The sequence below is a fragment of the Equus przewalskii genome, chromosome 19, assembly GCF_037783145.1.
Source record: "Equus przewalskii isolate Varuska chromosome 19, EquPr2, whole genome shotgun sequence".
NCBI classification, from domain to species: Eukaryota; Metazoa; Chordata; class Mammalia; order Perissodactyla; family Equidae; genus Equus; species Equus przewalskii.
This window is the reverse complement of record NC_091849.1, coordinates 23,676,969-23,694,018: the sequence shown is the minus strand read 5'-3', so window position 1 is coordinate 23,694,018 and position 17,050 is coordinate 23,676,969. Positions and strand designations below refer to the sequence as shown.

General features: G+C 38.3%; 1 protein-coding gene across 25 annotated transcripts in view; it reads right to left on the bottom strand.

Annotated features, from left to right (window-relative positions):
- Positions 1-17,050, bottom strand: part of CARMIL1 (capping protein regulator and myosin 1 linker 1) — a 312,501-nt gene that overhangs the window by 118,816 nt on the left and 176,635 nt on the right. For all 25 annotated transcript variants that reach the window (XR_011529654.1, XR_011529655.1, XM_070584187.1 and 22 more), the window contains 5 exons: positions 13,688-13,774; positions 7,691-7,794; positions 5,209-5,286; positions 4,997-5,073; positions 1,356-1,460 (listed from right to left, as the gene is read on the bottom strand). Coding sequence is in view for 23 of the 25 variants with exons in the window: in XM_070584187.1 (XP_070440288.1) it covers positions 1,356-1,460; positions 4,997-5,073; positions 5,209-5,286; positions 7,691-7,794; positions 13,688-13,774 (451 nt within the window). In the remaining 2 variants the exon portion in view is untranslated. The remainder of the gene's footprint in view (positions 1-1,355; positions 1,461-4,996; positions 5,074-5,208; positions 5,287-7,690; positions 7,795-13,687; positions 13,775-17,050) is intronic.

Here is a 17,050-nt window from a genome sequence, read left to right as displayed (position 1 = left end):
GGCTAATCTTCCTCAAAAAGAAAAAAAAGGAAAGAAAAAGTTACAGTACCATGTACCTAGGACTAAAACTATTTTCAACATGGTAATGCTAATCTCTCACTGATACACTGAGGGCAAGGACTAGGTCTGGTTTTGCTTTACTACTCAGTAGTGCCCTTGTGGTCTCTAGCACATTATAGATGCTCAATAAATACTAGCCAAATGAATAAGTAAAGAAGTGTGATTAAATTATAATGGAATCCCTTTAGAGTATTGATTCTGATAGCCTTATTCATATCCATACAAACAGCCTAGTCATGAGGCTTTTACTATTCACAGCTGTGACATTTAAAGACCTCTAATACTTTAATTCAATATTTTTTTTTAAAAAGCCCTGCTATAAGATTTTGTTGGTTTTATTTTAGCACTTGACTGGATCTACTGTTCTTAAAGGCACCCATTGTTTTAGTCACACAACACTATGTGAAATACTGTAATCAAGAGCTTTGCACCTCTCAAAAAAAAAGACAATTTACAAATTAAAGATTCATTTTCTAGCAAAATGAATAGCAGACATTGATTTTAACATTTCATACAAATTACAAAAGAAAAATTAAATGGTGATTTACATGTTAGCTAGGGAAAGGAGAAATCTGTGCATACATCTGAGCATATCTGACAACATACGTAACTACTTGAAAACATGTCCTTTAGACTCAAAGCAAATTTAATTCTATAGCCCATGTACACTGAATTTTTTATTATTTCTGGGAATGGTGAATAGAAATTTCAAGTATAACAAATTATTCTTAAACTTTAATTTAGCTAAAAAGTTGAACTTCACCACTATACCAACACTACGGACATTAACCCATAATATAAGTTGGCTGCCAAGTAAAAATACCAAACGGATGATCTATACTGACCTGGATAACTCAGAAACCAAAGCACCTAAAAGTTGATTCTGTTGTATACACATGTGTATAGAGTTTGACTATTACTGTTAGTAGAAACATTTCGAATAAATATTGGTTAAAACACACACACACACACACACACAAATATACCTAAAATGAACTGAACAGAGATTGATATAAAGGCAATGGCACCTGGGAACAAAACTTTTATAGAAGATCAGTGACTACTACCAAAGTCACAAACCAAAGAAAGCTATTTTTTTCACAGAAGATGCAATAATATCAATAATGTACAATGTACTCAAAAAGATTTTCATTTCCTTTTGTGCTCATAATAAAAAGGCATTTTCAGCCGCCTTGTCTGCTTCAGGATTATGCGTCTTTTTCCCTTCCCTCAAGCACATTCATAATAACAAATTGAACTTTAAAAGGTCTGGAGAAAATGAACTAACCACTCACTTTAAGGGCTCAGGAGATAGTTTTGTGCCTGAAAGGTTGATCTGCATCAGAGCCAGAGAACTACTAAAAAACTGCTTGAAAGACGGGGGTACTTCTTTTCCTTTCCTGCAAAACAAAACACACAAGTCACACCAGCAGTTACCCGTCCCTCTGAGCGCCCCGCTTCCAAATTGACAAAACTATCCATCGTCACTCACTGTGAAATAAGCCGTGAATCAGTTACATTTTCAGTAGAAATTTAAAGGTAAAAAGAAACAAAATGCCTGAAACCTAAATAAATTAATTCAACACAATTAAAGGAATGATGTGAGAGAAGCTAAGATATCCTGTTAAGTCTTTATAATATTTTATTCCTATTCTTCGTAGCCCATGAACTCATTGTGTTCTATCCCTAGATCTTTAGAAAACTCCATGTTTGGATTTTTAAGAAATAAGAGGTCAAAGAAGATGTATATTTCTCATCAATTTAAAGAGCTTTCCCACTGAGTGGCATCGAATGTTAAGGATCGCTACGTGCATCTGGCAATATTTTCAGATGCAGTAAGTCTCAGATGCAACAAGATTGTGACCTGATGTCAAGCTGAGGAACAGCATGGAAAGTCTGACTGGGGGCCGGCCCAGTGAGGCAGCGGTTAAGTGCGCATGTTCCGCTTCGGCGGCCCGGGGTTTGCCGGTTCGGATCCCGGGTGCAGACATGGCGCCGCGTGGCAAGCCATGCTGTGGTAGATGTTTCACATATAAAGTAGAGGAAGATGGGCGTGGATGTTAGCTCAGGGCCAGTCTTCCTCAGTGAAAAGAGGAGGATTGGCAGCAGTTAGCTCAGGGCTAATCTTCCTCAAAAAAACAACAGCAAAAAAGAAAGAAAGAAAGAAAGAAAGTCTGACTGGCATGAAGCCTGCATGACAAATATCCTGCTCAGGTCTTATACCCATACCACAGATCTAATAATTTCAGGCCAAATATTAGAATAGTTAAAGACAAGCTCCAAAAGGAAATGGCTATAAGCTCCATGCCACTACAGCGGGAAGTTAGTGGATCAAATTATACAGCTCAGCAAGAAGGCAGTCAACACCACAGTACGAGGGTTTGAGAAAACAAGATTCCAGAGTCACAGTTGGAATGTGAACTCTTTGCTTGTTTTGTTCTATCTGACAGGATCATTGGAAGGACTGAATAGGTCCACATAAGCAAAGCACTTAGCCTGATGCGTAGTAAACACTCATTTACTGGCAGTCATTCCTGTTCTGCGGAGGATTCACAGACTCTCACAGCAGAGGCCATCTTAGTGGTCTAGCTCAACCACGTAATATTCAACAACATTTACTATACAGAGATCCAGGGAAACCTTTCAATATTTGAAAAAGCTTTTAAAACAGGACAATTTCAGGCTGGTTGAGAAGAAATATCTAAGCAATCAGAATCTTTATTTAAAAAGACGAGAAAGAAATTTAAGAGAAAAGAGAATTCTGGTGGAATATATATTAGACGTTTCAAACAACTCTGGGTCCAGATAGTAGAACAATATAATATAAGCTTGTATATTCCTGTTCATTTTTTGATGAGCAAATGTTGTTAAATTATTCTTTGAATATAGTTCTCCTCCTGTTAGTCTGTCACGGTGTTAACTCTTCCAGTGTTTGCAAATATTCACTGCCCCTTTCTGAGGCAGGATGCTCTGTCACCCCACTGGTGGCAGGCTTGGCCGTGCAAGTCCCTTTGGCCAATGGGATGTTAGCAGAAGTGACATGTGTGACCTCCCAAGAGAAGTTTTACCAGCCAGTACTTGCACTACCATGATTCTTTTTCCTCTGCTATGTGACTGTCAACATTCTAGAGAGAGGCTGCTCTGCCTCCCAGAGTGAAGACAATGTGGCCAGCCCACAAGAGACATGTCACAAAATCATCACTGCCGAGGGGCCAGACCGGTGGTGCAGTGGTTAAGTGCACACGTTCCACTTCTCGGCAGCCCGGGGTTCGCAGGTTCGGATCCCAGGTGCAGACATGGCACCTCGTGGCAAGCCACGCTGCGTTAGGCATCCTACGTATAAAGTAGAGGAAGATGGGCACGGATGTTAGCTCAGGGCCAGTCTTCCTCAGCAAAAAGAGGAGGATTGACAGCAGTTAGCTCAGGGCTAATCTTCCTCAAAAAAAGAAAAAAATCATCATTGCTGAAAGCCAGGGAGATGGTGGTGGGTTGGGGTGGGGGGATGATTTGTTACTGCAGAACAACCTGACCTTTCCTGACTGATACATTTGTGAAATTATCTGTGAACAGAAGTCTGAATAGCCTGGCTAACGATCCACAACTCTGTGTAAATGCAGCAATTTCAACATAATTACTAAAGGCTTTCTATGATTATATCTAGGTAAGGCACTGGGTATTAAACAGTTTCATCACAACTTTTCCTTTGAAAGCAAGGCAATTTGTTAGCACAATTCTGCTCTACAAGCCTAATAGTTCTACTCAAGGCCAGGCATCACAGCACACACAGTATTGTGATCTCAAAAGAGTTGATGACACAAAACTCTTCACAGTCTATGATATCATCTTCCAGCTCAGCTCCTCAGTCAATTCCAGCTCCATCAAAGCACGGCTTCACAAGCTGCCTGCAAATACACGAGCTGACTGAGTGGTCTCTGTTAATATGCTCTAAGGCCCTCAGAATAAAGTATCTTAGACAATGTTCAACTTCTCCTACTATTTTACATCCTAGATTTTACACTCTCTGATCTTATTCGATTGAGGTACTTGTGGCATACTTTTCCTATTGTGAAAAGATTTACATCACTGTTGAAGTAACAGACCATTAGTACTTTAAAATATAGAATAATTCATTTGTGAGGTGCAATTGTAGAATAAAGCATGCTGAATAACTGAATTTTCCAAATAAGTGAGACTTATCCCTTTGATTACATAAAACTTTTAAAAAGTTAACCAATAAAATGGAGCTATTTCTAATATTAAGCAATTTTCCATGTTATTAAAATGACCATATAATGACCAAAATATTGCTTATGATTTGTGGTCATAATTACAACTGCTAAGTGTTGAACTGTATTAATATAGCGGATGGTCCCAGAATTCCAGGTTTATACGACCCATGTACTTTTCATAATTCCTTTCCCCATTCTAAGTTGCCGCTCTGTGTGAACACCTGCTGCTCTAATCTACTGCCTCATTTTGCAAACAATTCTAAGTCAGCAGGGCAGAAGTGAGGTCCCTAGACTAGTCCCCCACATCCAAAGGTAAAATGCATGAGCTTTGGGATGACTGTTCTCTTTGCTCCCCATAGGTAGTTTATACTTAATTCCAAGTTCATCATTAAGAAATACCTGTAGAAGTTTCTAAAAGGGCTTTACCATATTAAGAGAGAGTGCTTGTCCGCTTCTGAGAAACAGTACATTATTATATAGTTCACACGGGCAGGCTAGAGCTATTGATAAGAACATCAACCTTTGGTGAAAAAAGATAACAAAAACTTGAACTTTCAAGCCTTAATATTCATAGATAATGGTTTAAATTTGTCTCCTTCTTCCATGTGCAATATTTCGCCCTTTATCATTCTATTCTCATACCACTGCAACTTTCTCTGAGAGCAAGACACACCTAGATGATAATGAAAGCAGGAATAAATCCATACCGGTGAGAAAAGACAGTTCTGGAGAGATTGAGTACAGCTAAATATTGAAGGCATCCACGGAGAAGAGCTCCACAGACCTGAGAAAGAAAGCAAGTCACGCTTATTTTCAAATATTTATAGGGCTAAGAGAATATTTTATTAGAAAGCAAGCCCCTTGTATCCCATCTAAATAGCTGTTTCAAGACCCCCAGAGCAATATAAAAAAATATTACCATGTCCAGGGAACATTCTGTATTGGATAAGTCCAGATGAGCAATGGCGTTAGGCTGAGCCAAAAAACTGTACATGTACTTGAAATCAAAAACAAAAACAAATTAGGATTTAGAAACACATACACACAATACAAGCTAATATTTTCAAATGAAATTGCCCAAATCCTCCTAGAATCATTTTCTACTCTTCCCAAGAGGATTTGCAGAATTTTCTGTCATTGCATTACCTTCCCTGGGAGCAAAAATCCAAAGAATATTTAAAATAAAATTATGTTTAAGTTAAAAAAAACAAGGCCAAATGGGATCTTGGCTACCAAACCCCCTTTTTATTACAACATGGCTTCGTTTTCCTGATGAGCTCCATTTTTATTATACAATTTTGGAACAGTGCTAATTAATTTTAATTGCTGAGATTGAAATACCACCTGAATTGCAGTCACCCTATCAAAATGCTAATCACTGCTGAAAGTGTTGGAGGAACCACTAATGTGAATTTGAGAGTCTCAGGCTATACCCTCTTCTATCCAACACAACGATTTTTCTATTTTTAGTTACTTCCAAAATCTAACAAGGTAGGGCCTGACAGCACTATTAGTTTGTTTTTGTAATTTCACATATAGCAAAGACACTTCAGGTTTCAGGAGGTCACACTGCCTAAACTCTCCCCAACCCCCCATGCAAGGCCATCAAAACAATAAAATTAACAACTCTCTGTTCTTCTCGATTTGTCCTGTGTGAGTGGCAACACCAGAGTCCACCAATGGAGTCCAAGCTCCTGTCACCGGGTAAATAGCTAAATTCTCTTTTGATTCCCTGGATGCCATGAGATACTTGCAAAGACAAACTTAATACTGACACGGTCCTAGTCCTCGGCAGAGACTCCTAAGTGTAGCAGCTTAGTTACGTGATGCTTGAGAAATATCCTCTCTACCCAGGAATTCAGAAGAGCAAAAGATCAGCCTGTACATCACTTCAGAGTGACCAGATACACAGAACAGACTGTATTAAGGGAAGCTGATTCAGAAGAATAATTTTGTTCTCACTTTCATGAAGATCTCACTGCTTCTCTGTCTCTGTCTGGCACTGTTTTACTCCTGGCCACCAGCTAGGGGAGCTCTAATCACCCTCAAATGGTGATAAGTCCCTACTTGGCCAACACTTCTCCAAAGAGACAGGCCCTGCTAGGCTGCTCTCTCTGCAGGCACAGGGCCTGGTGAGCCCCTCCTTGCACCTGCTGCATGGCTCCCAGAACCTCAGCCTGCCCAGGGCTAGAAGCCCACTCTCACTCAGGCCTCTTCATTCCACTTCCCCTTCCTCAGAGGCAAGCTGGGACAAGACCCACCCCTGGATGGGGAAAAAATCCTGGGCTACTCTGCCATCTTGAATGACTATTAATGCCCCTATTTTAGCAGAGTCTTATTATATAATCTTCAGGCTCTTCTTTTATCCCTCTTTCTCTTCCTCTAGTTCATCACTGTAACGTTTTGGTGGTTCACATCGGACTCCTTGTTTGTTTCATCTGGGGAGGGAGGACATTTATGAATCATCAGAGAAGGTGGTGACTAAAATTGGACAATGTGTTGAAAAGTCATAGCGTACTAGAAAACAAGTATTATTGAAATGATTTCAAGTGTGAGGGAGAGGGAAAAATCTACAAAAAGGACTTTGGCAACATTCCCTGCTTTACATGGAAAGTAAAACAGGAGAGAAATGAGAATAAATTTCACAGTGTTTTTCACCCCCATAAAGCAGTGGAATGCAAACTAAGGTCCTTCGAACATGTCCGCCTGCTGTAGGCCTACTGGTAAGGGAGCAGTTCCTCTAAATGCCATTATGGTGACCAGAGGGGGACCACTCACCACATTTAGTAATGAGATGATACCTAATTCACTGGATCAAGTTCTGCCAAACATTTATATTACTGATTCAGGTGCATGAATAATCTTGCTACAAATGAGGGGAAACTTTTTGCCTTCACACAAATTTTAAAGAGCTGTCCCAGTTTACTCCTAACTCCCCCTTCTCCCTACTACATTCATGAAACAGCCCAGGACTGGAGTTTAGCCCAATATCTCCTTTCAATCGCAAACTATAAAAAACCCACCATTCTTCCCAACAATATTATTGAGTGATGAAATAACTCCATTTACATTTCCAATCTTTCTTATCAGGCAATTTTAACAGGTACAATAATGTTTTATAATGAAGAAAGAAATTTCTTCAGAAAAAGTATTTCCAAAGAGAATTTAAACTTCAGCAACATTAAGTGGGATGGGGGGAGTGGGGGGAGACAGACTTATTGATAGACTATGTTTAATTTAGGAAGGCTCCGGAATTTTTCCCTAAAACACTTCATAAGCTCATAACAAAATGATTTTTAAGGTGTTATGATAAATGGATACGCAGGGAAATAAGTTAGAAAGCCATGTTGAGAAATTATTCCAGCTCCTTTGAAGACGGCATAAAGGAAAGGAAAACCTACCGAGAGGTCATCTCCACGCAGGACGTTCCCTGAGAGGTCTAGGTGGGTAAGGGTGGTGGCAGTCAACAGGTTGGCACTGAGTGACTGAGAAAGGCTATTCACCCCTGCAACAACGAGAAGATCCAGGCTCAATTTCCACTCCAGGAAACAAAATGAGGCTTGTGAGTTTCTATAAATGGCCCAGCAGTCCCCTCAAATTGCAGGACTGAGGTTAACCATAAGCACTGTCCCCAAAAGGTAGCACTATGATTGCCCTTTTTTTGACATCCCCTCAGGAAGAACAGGTTAGTCACAGACAGAACCGTCTCTCTTAGGAGAAAGAAATGGATCAGCTTCATTTTGCTCCACTTCTTCTGATGTAGATGGACAGGATTTTAAAGCAATCTAATTGATCATTTCTACCCTTTTCTTAATCCTGCCAGGCAATTCTTGACTTAGCATATAGTATTGAAATGATGCAGGTGCAAATTCAGATACTTTAGGCTATTTAAAGTACTTGGAAGTTAATACAGGAATGCACTGCTCTACTTAAGGTAGTAGATTCAAGGAAAATTTTAGACTGAAATGGATTTTACAAAGAGTGAGAAAATGATCTATACACAATGTAAGAAGCAATTAAAAAGAAAAAGTGATCATTTTGACACTCTATATACTATTTACATACATAACATTAATGGCTCAAGTTAAAGTCAACTGAACTAAACTGTTAATACCATCTCAGAAAGCAAAGAATGAATATATGAGGAGGACAAGATTATTCTGTGAAAGAATCCACAACTAAAATATACAACTATATACTGGGGGGATCTGGGGAGAAAAAAGAGGGAAAAAAAGATTATTCTGTGAAGAGAGAGCTATGTTCTCTTATACGTGGGTAATAGTAATTGAAACAGGCCTGCTAATCAAGGCTTTGTAGTGGGTGAATTTTCATCAGGCCACTTCTTCATGGGGGAGCAGAGGCTCTAGGAGATGTGTGACTACAAAATAGGAGCCCACAAGAGTCTGGTCACTCACTGGGATTCAAAGAGGTCAATACACACAATATCACTGATGATGATTCTTAAGAAAACAGGGACGTGGGGTATAGCAAAGTTCTTCATGTTTCTATTAAAAGGCTACAGTTCCAATTAGTATATCTTGGAAATATGACTATGTCTAAATTGGGTATACTTTTATAAATTATTTTGTTTTTCTTGTTTTTTAGTAAAATTCTTTTTGAATATTCCAGCCTGACTCTACCACCCTAAAGAGAAACAGGAAAGGGGGTTTTTGTCCACCTTGGACAGAGCCTTCATCCAGATAAGAGGTCAGGGTCAGGCCTGCCAGTGAGAGCCAGAACTGGTCACGGCAGCAGGATCTAATGAGGGCGCTCCAAGAAAAAACCTGAGGGTTATAAACACAGTCCTGCACTAGAGCAGTTTAGGTGTTTGGTGTGCGGTACTCAGGAAGGTGTGTGGTACTGATATTATCTTATCCTCCAGCTTTGAACAGTTACAAAGAACCGACTCCAGTGTGTGTCTAACAAAGGCTACTGAGCCATCTCTCAAAGATGAGTGCGCATTTGGGTATGTAGACAGAAGAGACAGAGGGGCAGTGTGAAAGATGTTTTACTTAAGTACAAAGAAGAATTTCTTAGCTATCAACTCAACATTTATTAACTGCTCATAAAATGTTTCTAAAATGCTGGGGATTGGGAGACATGTAAATAAGACCCATTCTTTGCCCTCAAAAAGTTCAAAGATCATCAGGAAGGAAACTAAGTAAATTCCAGGATGAAAAGTCAGTGCTACATAAGAATATTTATTCAATGCAACAAATCTTTATTGAAAGTCACCTGTGTACCAGGCATAGGCTTCTGAGACCCAGGGAATACTATCTTACCCTCTAAAAGCCAGTCCAGTGGGAGACACAGGCAGCCCAATAATCACAATCCAGTGAGGTCAGTACTATCAACAAGGTAAGAAACAAGAACTTGGCAATGAAAAGGATGGAGATTTGATTAATTACGTTAGATAAAAGGAACCCTCAATGGCCTCTAGAAAAGGTTAATTTCTTGAGGTAACTTCTCTGATTGTCTAAATGATCAATCTTCCTTCAGTTTGTCCTGTTATTAATAGTATTAATGCATTTTGTAATGGAATAATTGAGTCCACAACATAATGGAAAACACCAGATTGTCATCAAGAAAATCATTTGTAAAATCATTTTCTCAGTGAGGTATATAACAAAACTCAATGAATAAATTTCAAAATTAGAAGGTCAAATTAGTCTTGACAGCAAAATGCTCCTTGACAAGTGCTGGCACTTGGCAGTTGGTCAACATCTGAATAGAATCAAGAGAGAATCATGTTAGCAGCAGCTAAGCTTCATGCTACTGAAACAGAATGAAGGATTTCCTCTCCCACCTCTTGAGGTTACATTCACAACAGGCCTGTGTTAATAAGTACACTAATAGCAGGAAATTACAAAAATATAGGACAGAAAAAATCTGGGCTCTTACAACCCAAACTAAACACACATTTGCATGCCATCCTTGATTCTGGCTGTCTAGTGATTTTGTCTGTTCTTTGTATTTATTATCGGAGTGTTTACAGCTGGAAAAAGGTGGTACCAGATGGCCCTGCATTGACATAATCTGGCAACCAGCAGGACATTTACTAGAAATCCAGAAAACTATCATTTAGCTAACATCTGAGGAAGAAAAAGGGTATTTGGAGATAGTATAGATGTCATGGGAATATTGAAAAAACAAAATCTGTCTTGAATTATAGAGCCACGAATATAAATGTTTTCATAGAACAAAAATATAAAAGTTAGTCCAACTCAGCAAAAGCTTAAAACTCAAAATTAATCTGAATTAGTTTGAACCTGCAAACGTCTCAGATCCTATGTGAAAGTCTGCAAGAAAGCCTTCAAGAAATCAATTTTTAAAAAAACGCAACATTTCAACATCTTAGGAAGGGTGACAAATTCTTTGAGTCACATGTTATAAGACAATATTAATTCTCCAAACACATATTTTACTGCAGGGAAGAGATAAATGTGATACCCTTTCTTTGTGAAGAGTAGAGCAAAGGTGGTACTGTCCTCACTCACAAGGAAGCCCAGGACCCTGGCTTTGCCTGTGGTACCCCCTACTCTCATCACAAGGAGGGAGAGGGACATCAGTGAGTGGTGGCACTGAGGCACCTGAGAACCAAATCTTACCCTTGGAAGGATAAATGATCACCACATCCCTCTATTTGCTTTACAGTAATAAATAAATAAATATATCAAAAATTTTTTTTTAAACCACTTTTATCTTAAAAAAGTTAGACCTGGACCACTTGATAAATTATTAATATTTTTAATATGTAGAGAATTTGTATAAATTAAGAAAAAAGATCAGCATTGTAAATAGAGAAGTAACAAAAGATGGAAACTAGCAGTTTCCTCCGAAAGAAATACAAATGACGAAGGAACAAGGCAGAAAAAGTTACCTAAGCAATAACTGAGGAAACTAAAATTTAAATATCACAACACTTTTGCTTATGCGCTTGATAAACAACGATAAAGGAGAATAATATCCAGTGAGAGTGTGAAGAGATTTGTACAAAATACTTGGAAAACAACTTAACAATAACTATCAAAAAAACTTTAAAAACTGATGCAAACTCTTCAATCTAGCAATTCCACTTACAGGAATTTATCCTAAAGAAGAAATTTAAAAATGACCAATAATTAGATATACAAGTCATGTTAACATTGTTTGATTTATTGAAAAATTAAAAATCATCTAAGTGTATGATAACAGATTATTTAAATAAATTATGGAACATTTTCCATAAGCTGGAATATCATGTAGCCATTGAAGGTGATCATGCGTTTACTGACATAAGTGATCATAAGATACTATGTGGGGAAAAATGTTTAGGTAATAATAAGCATAGTATGATCCCATATATGCAAGTGTGTGTTTGTTGGTATGTATATAAATAAACTGCATACAGACAGGAAACAGTATGGAAGGATAGGCAAATTATCAATAATAACATTCTTGTAATGGTTTCATACTGGCATTACAAGTAAGTTTTGCTTTCTTATTTACACTTTTCAGTATCTTCGAAATCTTTACTATAAATATGTAACACATTGATAAGCATCAGAAAAAAAGTTTTTATAAAACTGACCTGCTGAGTTACAACAGTGATAACACAAGGGATGACACTTAACTTTAAGAGCTATAGATGGCTTCAGGCACCAGGACTGAAAACATTGATTCCTGGGGAAATCTTTCCCTTTGAAAATTTACTTTTATGCCTTAATCTTAAATGTGTGTACAAATGTGTGCACATAAAATCATGAGACTTATGAAACTAACCCCAAGTTCAAAACCTTCTTAGTGTAACTGTATGTTCAGAATAAAGTATCCATGACACATTCAGTGAGACCCTGCAATGTGCCAGGGACACAGCGATGAATGAGGCCAAGCCCTTACCGTCTGGAAACTTGCAGGATAGGACACAATCAAAATACAATGGGAAACGTGCTAAAATAGAGGAATTTACAAAGTGTGACAGAACACAGAGAAAGGCGCATTGAATTCTGTAAGGTGTAGGGAGAGGAGGCTGCCTAAGAAGGCTTCAAAGAGAAAGTGAGATAGAAGCGGCATCTTACAGGATGAGCAGTAATTCCCCAAATTTGTGGGTGGGGACACTGAGGTTGTCCCAGGCTGAAATAAAAGCACATAAATAAAAGCACAAGCACAAAAAATAAAAGCACAAGAGGACGACAATGATGATAATGATGATGGTGGTGGTGGTGGTGGCGGCCCTTTATGCCAAAAACCGCACTGTATCTATATTAACTCATTTAATGCTACCATCTATGATGAAGAACTCATCTCCATCTTACAAATGAAGCAACTGAGGAACCAAGAGATTATAAAAGCATATTCAGAGTAAGTGGAAAAGTTAGGATTCAACCCTAGGCAATGTGGCTTGAGAACTGACACTCTTAAGCACTACACATACTGCCTTCTTCAAAAGACAGTGATATATTTAAGAGATGGCAAGTTATTCAATTCAAAAAATTCTCACTGAACACCCACTGTGGTCTGGGCACTGTGCCAGGTGCTAGAGCTAGAGATGAGAGAAGCACAGGCCGCAAGGAGAGCCCCTTTCTAGTAGGGAAGACACAGTATTTTTACCATAACATTAGATATGTGATCTAGAAAGAATACAAAGGAAAGAGCAATTGATTCTGTTGAGGCCTCTGGAGTAGGGAACACGTCTCAGAAGACATGATCACAGATGAAGGTTTTATAAAATAAACTGAAGCTCTTCAAGAGTATTCGGGGATGAAAGAAAAGCTTTTCAGACAACCAGAGCAGAACACGAAGCTGTCCAAAAGCACGATGTATGCAGGAATCTCTCAAATATTACATGGGGTGCTGACGTGGCAAAATAATCATGGAACTGACAGGATTTGATTTGCAACTGGATAAATGACAGAAGGGTGAGTGGCATCAGGAATGAACCTGGGGAAGGAAAAGCAATTTCCAGACACAGGTAGAGGTACAGTGGGGACTCAGTGGTTAGGCCCAACAGTTTTCTGCTGAGCAGACAGTCCATTTGACAGCCGTGTGTAAGCATGTGTTGGGGCAGGGGGCACAGGAAAGGTCGACTTGTTTTTCCAAGGATGAACCAAGAGAAACACAACCAGTTGCCTCTGGGAATGTGAGGCAGGAGACAGGAGGCAGCCAAGTGAGTGTTTCCCAACTCAACGTCTAAGGTAAAGATCGCACGTGTATTTGGAAATCATTGTCTACTCTGACAGCACTTTAGACAACCAGAATTCAAATCACATCATTTCTTTATCTTAAACTTGCCAGCATACTGTAATATACATATTGTTAAAGGCACATACATAACAGAATAATAATTCTAACTATTTCAGGTAGCATGGTGCAGCAGAAATATTATAGACATGAAGTTAAGTAAAGAAGATATACTGTACCTTTAGGTGACAATGAGGTTTTAGATAAATTTAAATGCTTTAATCCCTTTGGGAGTTTGGCAAATTGAATACTTAAAGAGGATACACCTGAGAAAGGAAAAAAAAAAGAGATGATTAGAATTCTCAGAATTGCATGTGTTTTACAATGCCTGAAAATTGACTAAAATTTGATTCCAATTTATGTGATCATATTTTTCTTTCTAATATCAGACCTTGTTTTCAAATCATCTACCATCATGCATCCTTTTCCTTCTGCCCCACCCATAGGGTGGGAGAAGGGGAAGATTGTTTGATTAAGCACACCAGTATCAAAACTTTACCATTAAAGATGTTTTCTTTTGGCCAAGAATTACCCTCTCCCTCACAGTCCTATTTCAAATGCAAATCCTCTTGGGAAAGGTGATCTAACTGTTCCCTCCTTTTCTTTTTAACCTGTGTCTTAATGAGTTGATAGCTCTTCTGAGTGAGCAGATGCATGCTATTTAATCATTGTCAAGAAAAATGGCATAATATTAACTATTCCAATAACAGCTTCACTTTTAGCAGATGGATTCCAATAGTTAACTGGCTTAAGGTTAACAACAAAGCATCAGAGCACGTTTTAACTTCTTCCAAGTAGGTTTGGTAACATGAACTAACTCACTAGGAATTTATAGTATCAAAAATCGGATAGTCTCCAAATTTAATGGCCAGAGTGGGAGACTGAACACCAGCTCCCTCATCCACGGAGTGCAGTGAATGCAGACTGTTTTCTGGGAGAAACTAAGTAATACACGAATGTATGGCCTTCCCACAGATCCTTTAACCAACCCCTGCTTCACGGGTTATCAGCTCCCAGGGGCATGTTCCTGGGGAGCCTCCTGAAACAGTATTAACCGTATGCTCCCCGAGACTGATTCTCAAACTCCAGGCTCCACAAAGGAACGATGGCACTGGTTGCTGCCCTATTATATAATCCCAAATTCTCTACAATTTTATCAAAGTTCATCAAGAAATAACTTCTGTAGAAAAAACCTAAAGATCCTGCAGCTTGACCAAGCCTCTACATGGGCATTTCCCCAAGGAGGGCCAGTGTTCTTAGAGGCCCTGCCAATCTCCCCAAAGTGTTTCATTGTCAACTAAGTTTGACAATCACTGGATCAAATAATGTTAAACAGCTTTTTTTTGACTGAATATTTCTAGAGGCTTGATTGTGCTAATCCATGTTGTTAATGGCAAAGAGAGGGCAGGCCTGATATTTAACTGATCCATTCTTGTAGAAGAATAAATAACAAGTTACTATGGGGAGAGGAAAAAGATGGAGCAACGTTTAAACCTCGATTAATACAACAGGCAAAAAAGGAGAGAAGAAAGAAGAACAAAGGAAAAAGCGGAAAGTAGAAAACAGACACAGAGTAGATTTTCACCCAAATAAATTGATAATTACATCAAATATAAATGTACTAAATACTCAAACTAAAAGTCAAAGATGGATTATCTGAACAAAAACATCAGATGTTTTCAAGAGACACATTTAGAAATATACGTATTCAGAAATGAATGTAAAAGCATGGAAAAAAATACATACACTGTAAACCCTAATGAAAGAAAGCTGGTGTAGCTGTAATAATGTAAGACAAGTTTTAAGAAGCATTACTAGAGATAAATTAGACATTTCATTAATGAAGAAGATGTAGTAATTTTAAATCTGCATGGTCTGAATAACATGGTCTCAAAATACATCAAGTAAATCTGATAGTAACAAAAGGAAAATACATTGTTAGACACATGCATAAATACATATGTATGCACACACATACACACACACATGCACACACACGTGCACACACAATAGTGGAGATTTTTAAACACATTTCTGTCAAGTAGCTGATAAAACAAATGGACAAAAAAAGTCAGTAAAGATATAGACGATATCAAGAGCATAATGAAAAAAGATCTAATTGATATATTTAAAACACTGTACCTAATAACTCAGAATGTATTTCTTCAAAGTACACATGGAACATTTACCAAAAGTGACCATATACGGAGCCATAAAGCAAGTCTCAACAGATAATACAGAGTATGTTCCTTAACTGCTATGAAATCACGCAGAGTATATTCTCTATCAGTCTGTACTCTAACTGCTACCATTACAATGGAATTATAACAAAAAGAAAATTAGAAAATCCCCAAATAGTTAGAACTTAAGCAATATACCTTTTTCTTTGGGAAGATTGGCCCTGAGCTAACATCTGTTGCCAATCTTCCTCTTTTTGCTTGAGGAAGATTGTCCCTGAACTAACATCTGTGCCCATCTTCCCCTATTTTGTATGTGGACACTGCCACAGCGTGGTTTGATGAGCAGTGTGTAGGTCTGTGGCCGGGATCCAAACCCGTGAACCCCAGGCCACCAAAGCACAGTGCATGAACTTAACTTCTATGCCACCGGGCCAGCCCCTTAATCAATATACTTTTAAACGATAAATGAGTCCAAGAAAAACAATCACTCTGGAAATTTTTTTAATATTTTGAGTTAAATAAAAATAAACTATTATAGTAACATTTTGGGGATACAAACACAGCCATGCTTCAAGGGAAATCTATAGTCCTAAAGACATATGTTAATAAGGAAGAAAAGCTTTTGGAAACTAATTATCTAAGTATCCATATCAAGATGTTTGACAAAACTAGCAAATTAATCCCTACTCCATCCCTATAAACAGAAGGAAAGAAAAAACAAGAAGTCTATTAAATAGAAAGCAGCCATAAAATCAGTAAGTTTAACAAAGCTTGTTCTTCAAAAAGACTAACAAAATTAATAAACTCCAGCAAGACAACTTAACAAAAAAGAAAAAATAAAGGCGAGATCAAATTATCACAATCAGAAATGAAAAGAGAATACCAGTAGAGATCCTACAGATACTGCAAATGCAACTCAAGGGTATAAAAAAATTCTGGAGGTGAAAAAATGTATTGTTTTAGAAGAAATGGACAAAACACAACTTACCAAAACTTATATAAGAAAAAGTAGATAATCTCAAGTCTTCTACCTATTCAAGAAAATTAATGCATTATTAAAAACCTCTCCACTGGGGCCGGACTGGCGTAACAGTTAAGTTCATGCACTCCACTTCAGGGGCCTGGAGCTCTCTGGTTCAGATCCTGGGCACAGACCTACACACCACTTCTCAAGCCCTGCTGTGGCGGCATCCCACACAGAACAACTAGAATGACTTACAACTAGGATATAGAACTATTTACTGGGGCTTCGAGGGGGAAAAAAAAAGAGGCAGATTGGCAACAGATGTTAGCTCAGGGCCACTCTTCCTCACCAAAAAGCATACCTAGAAAACTCCACAAAGAAAAGCAAAAGAAGCCAAA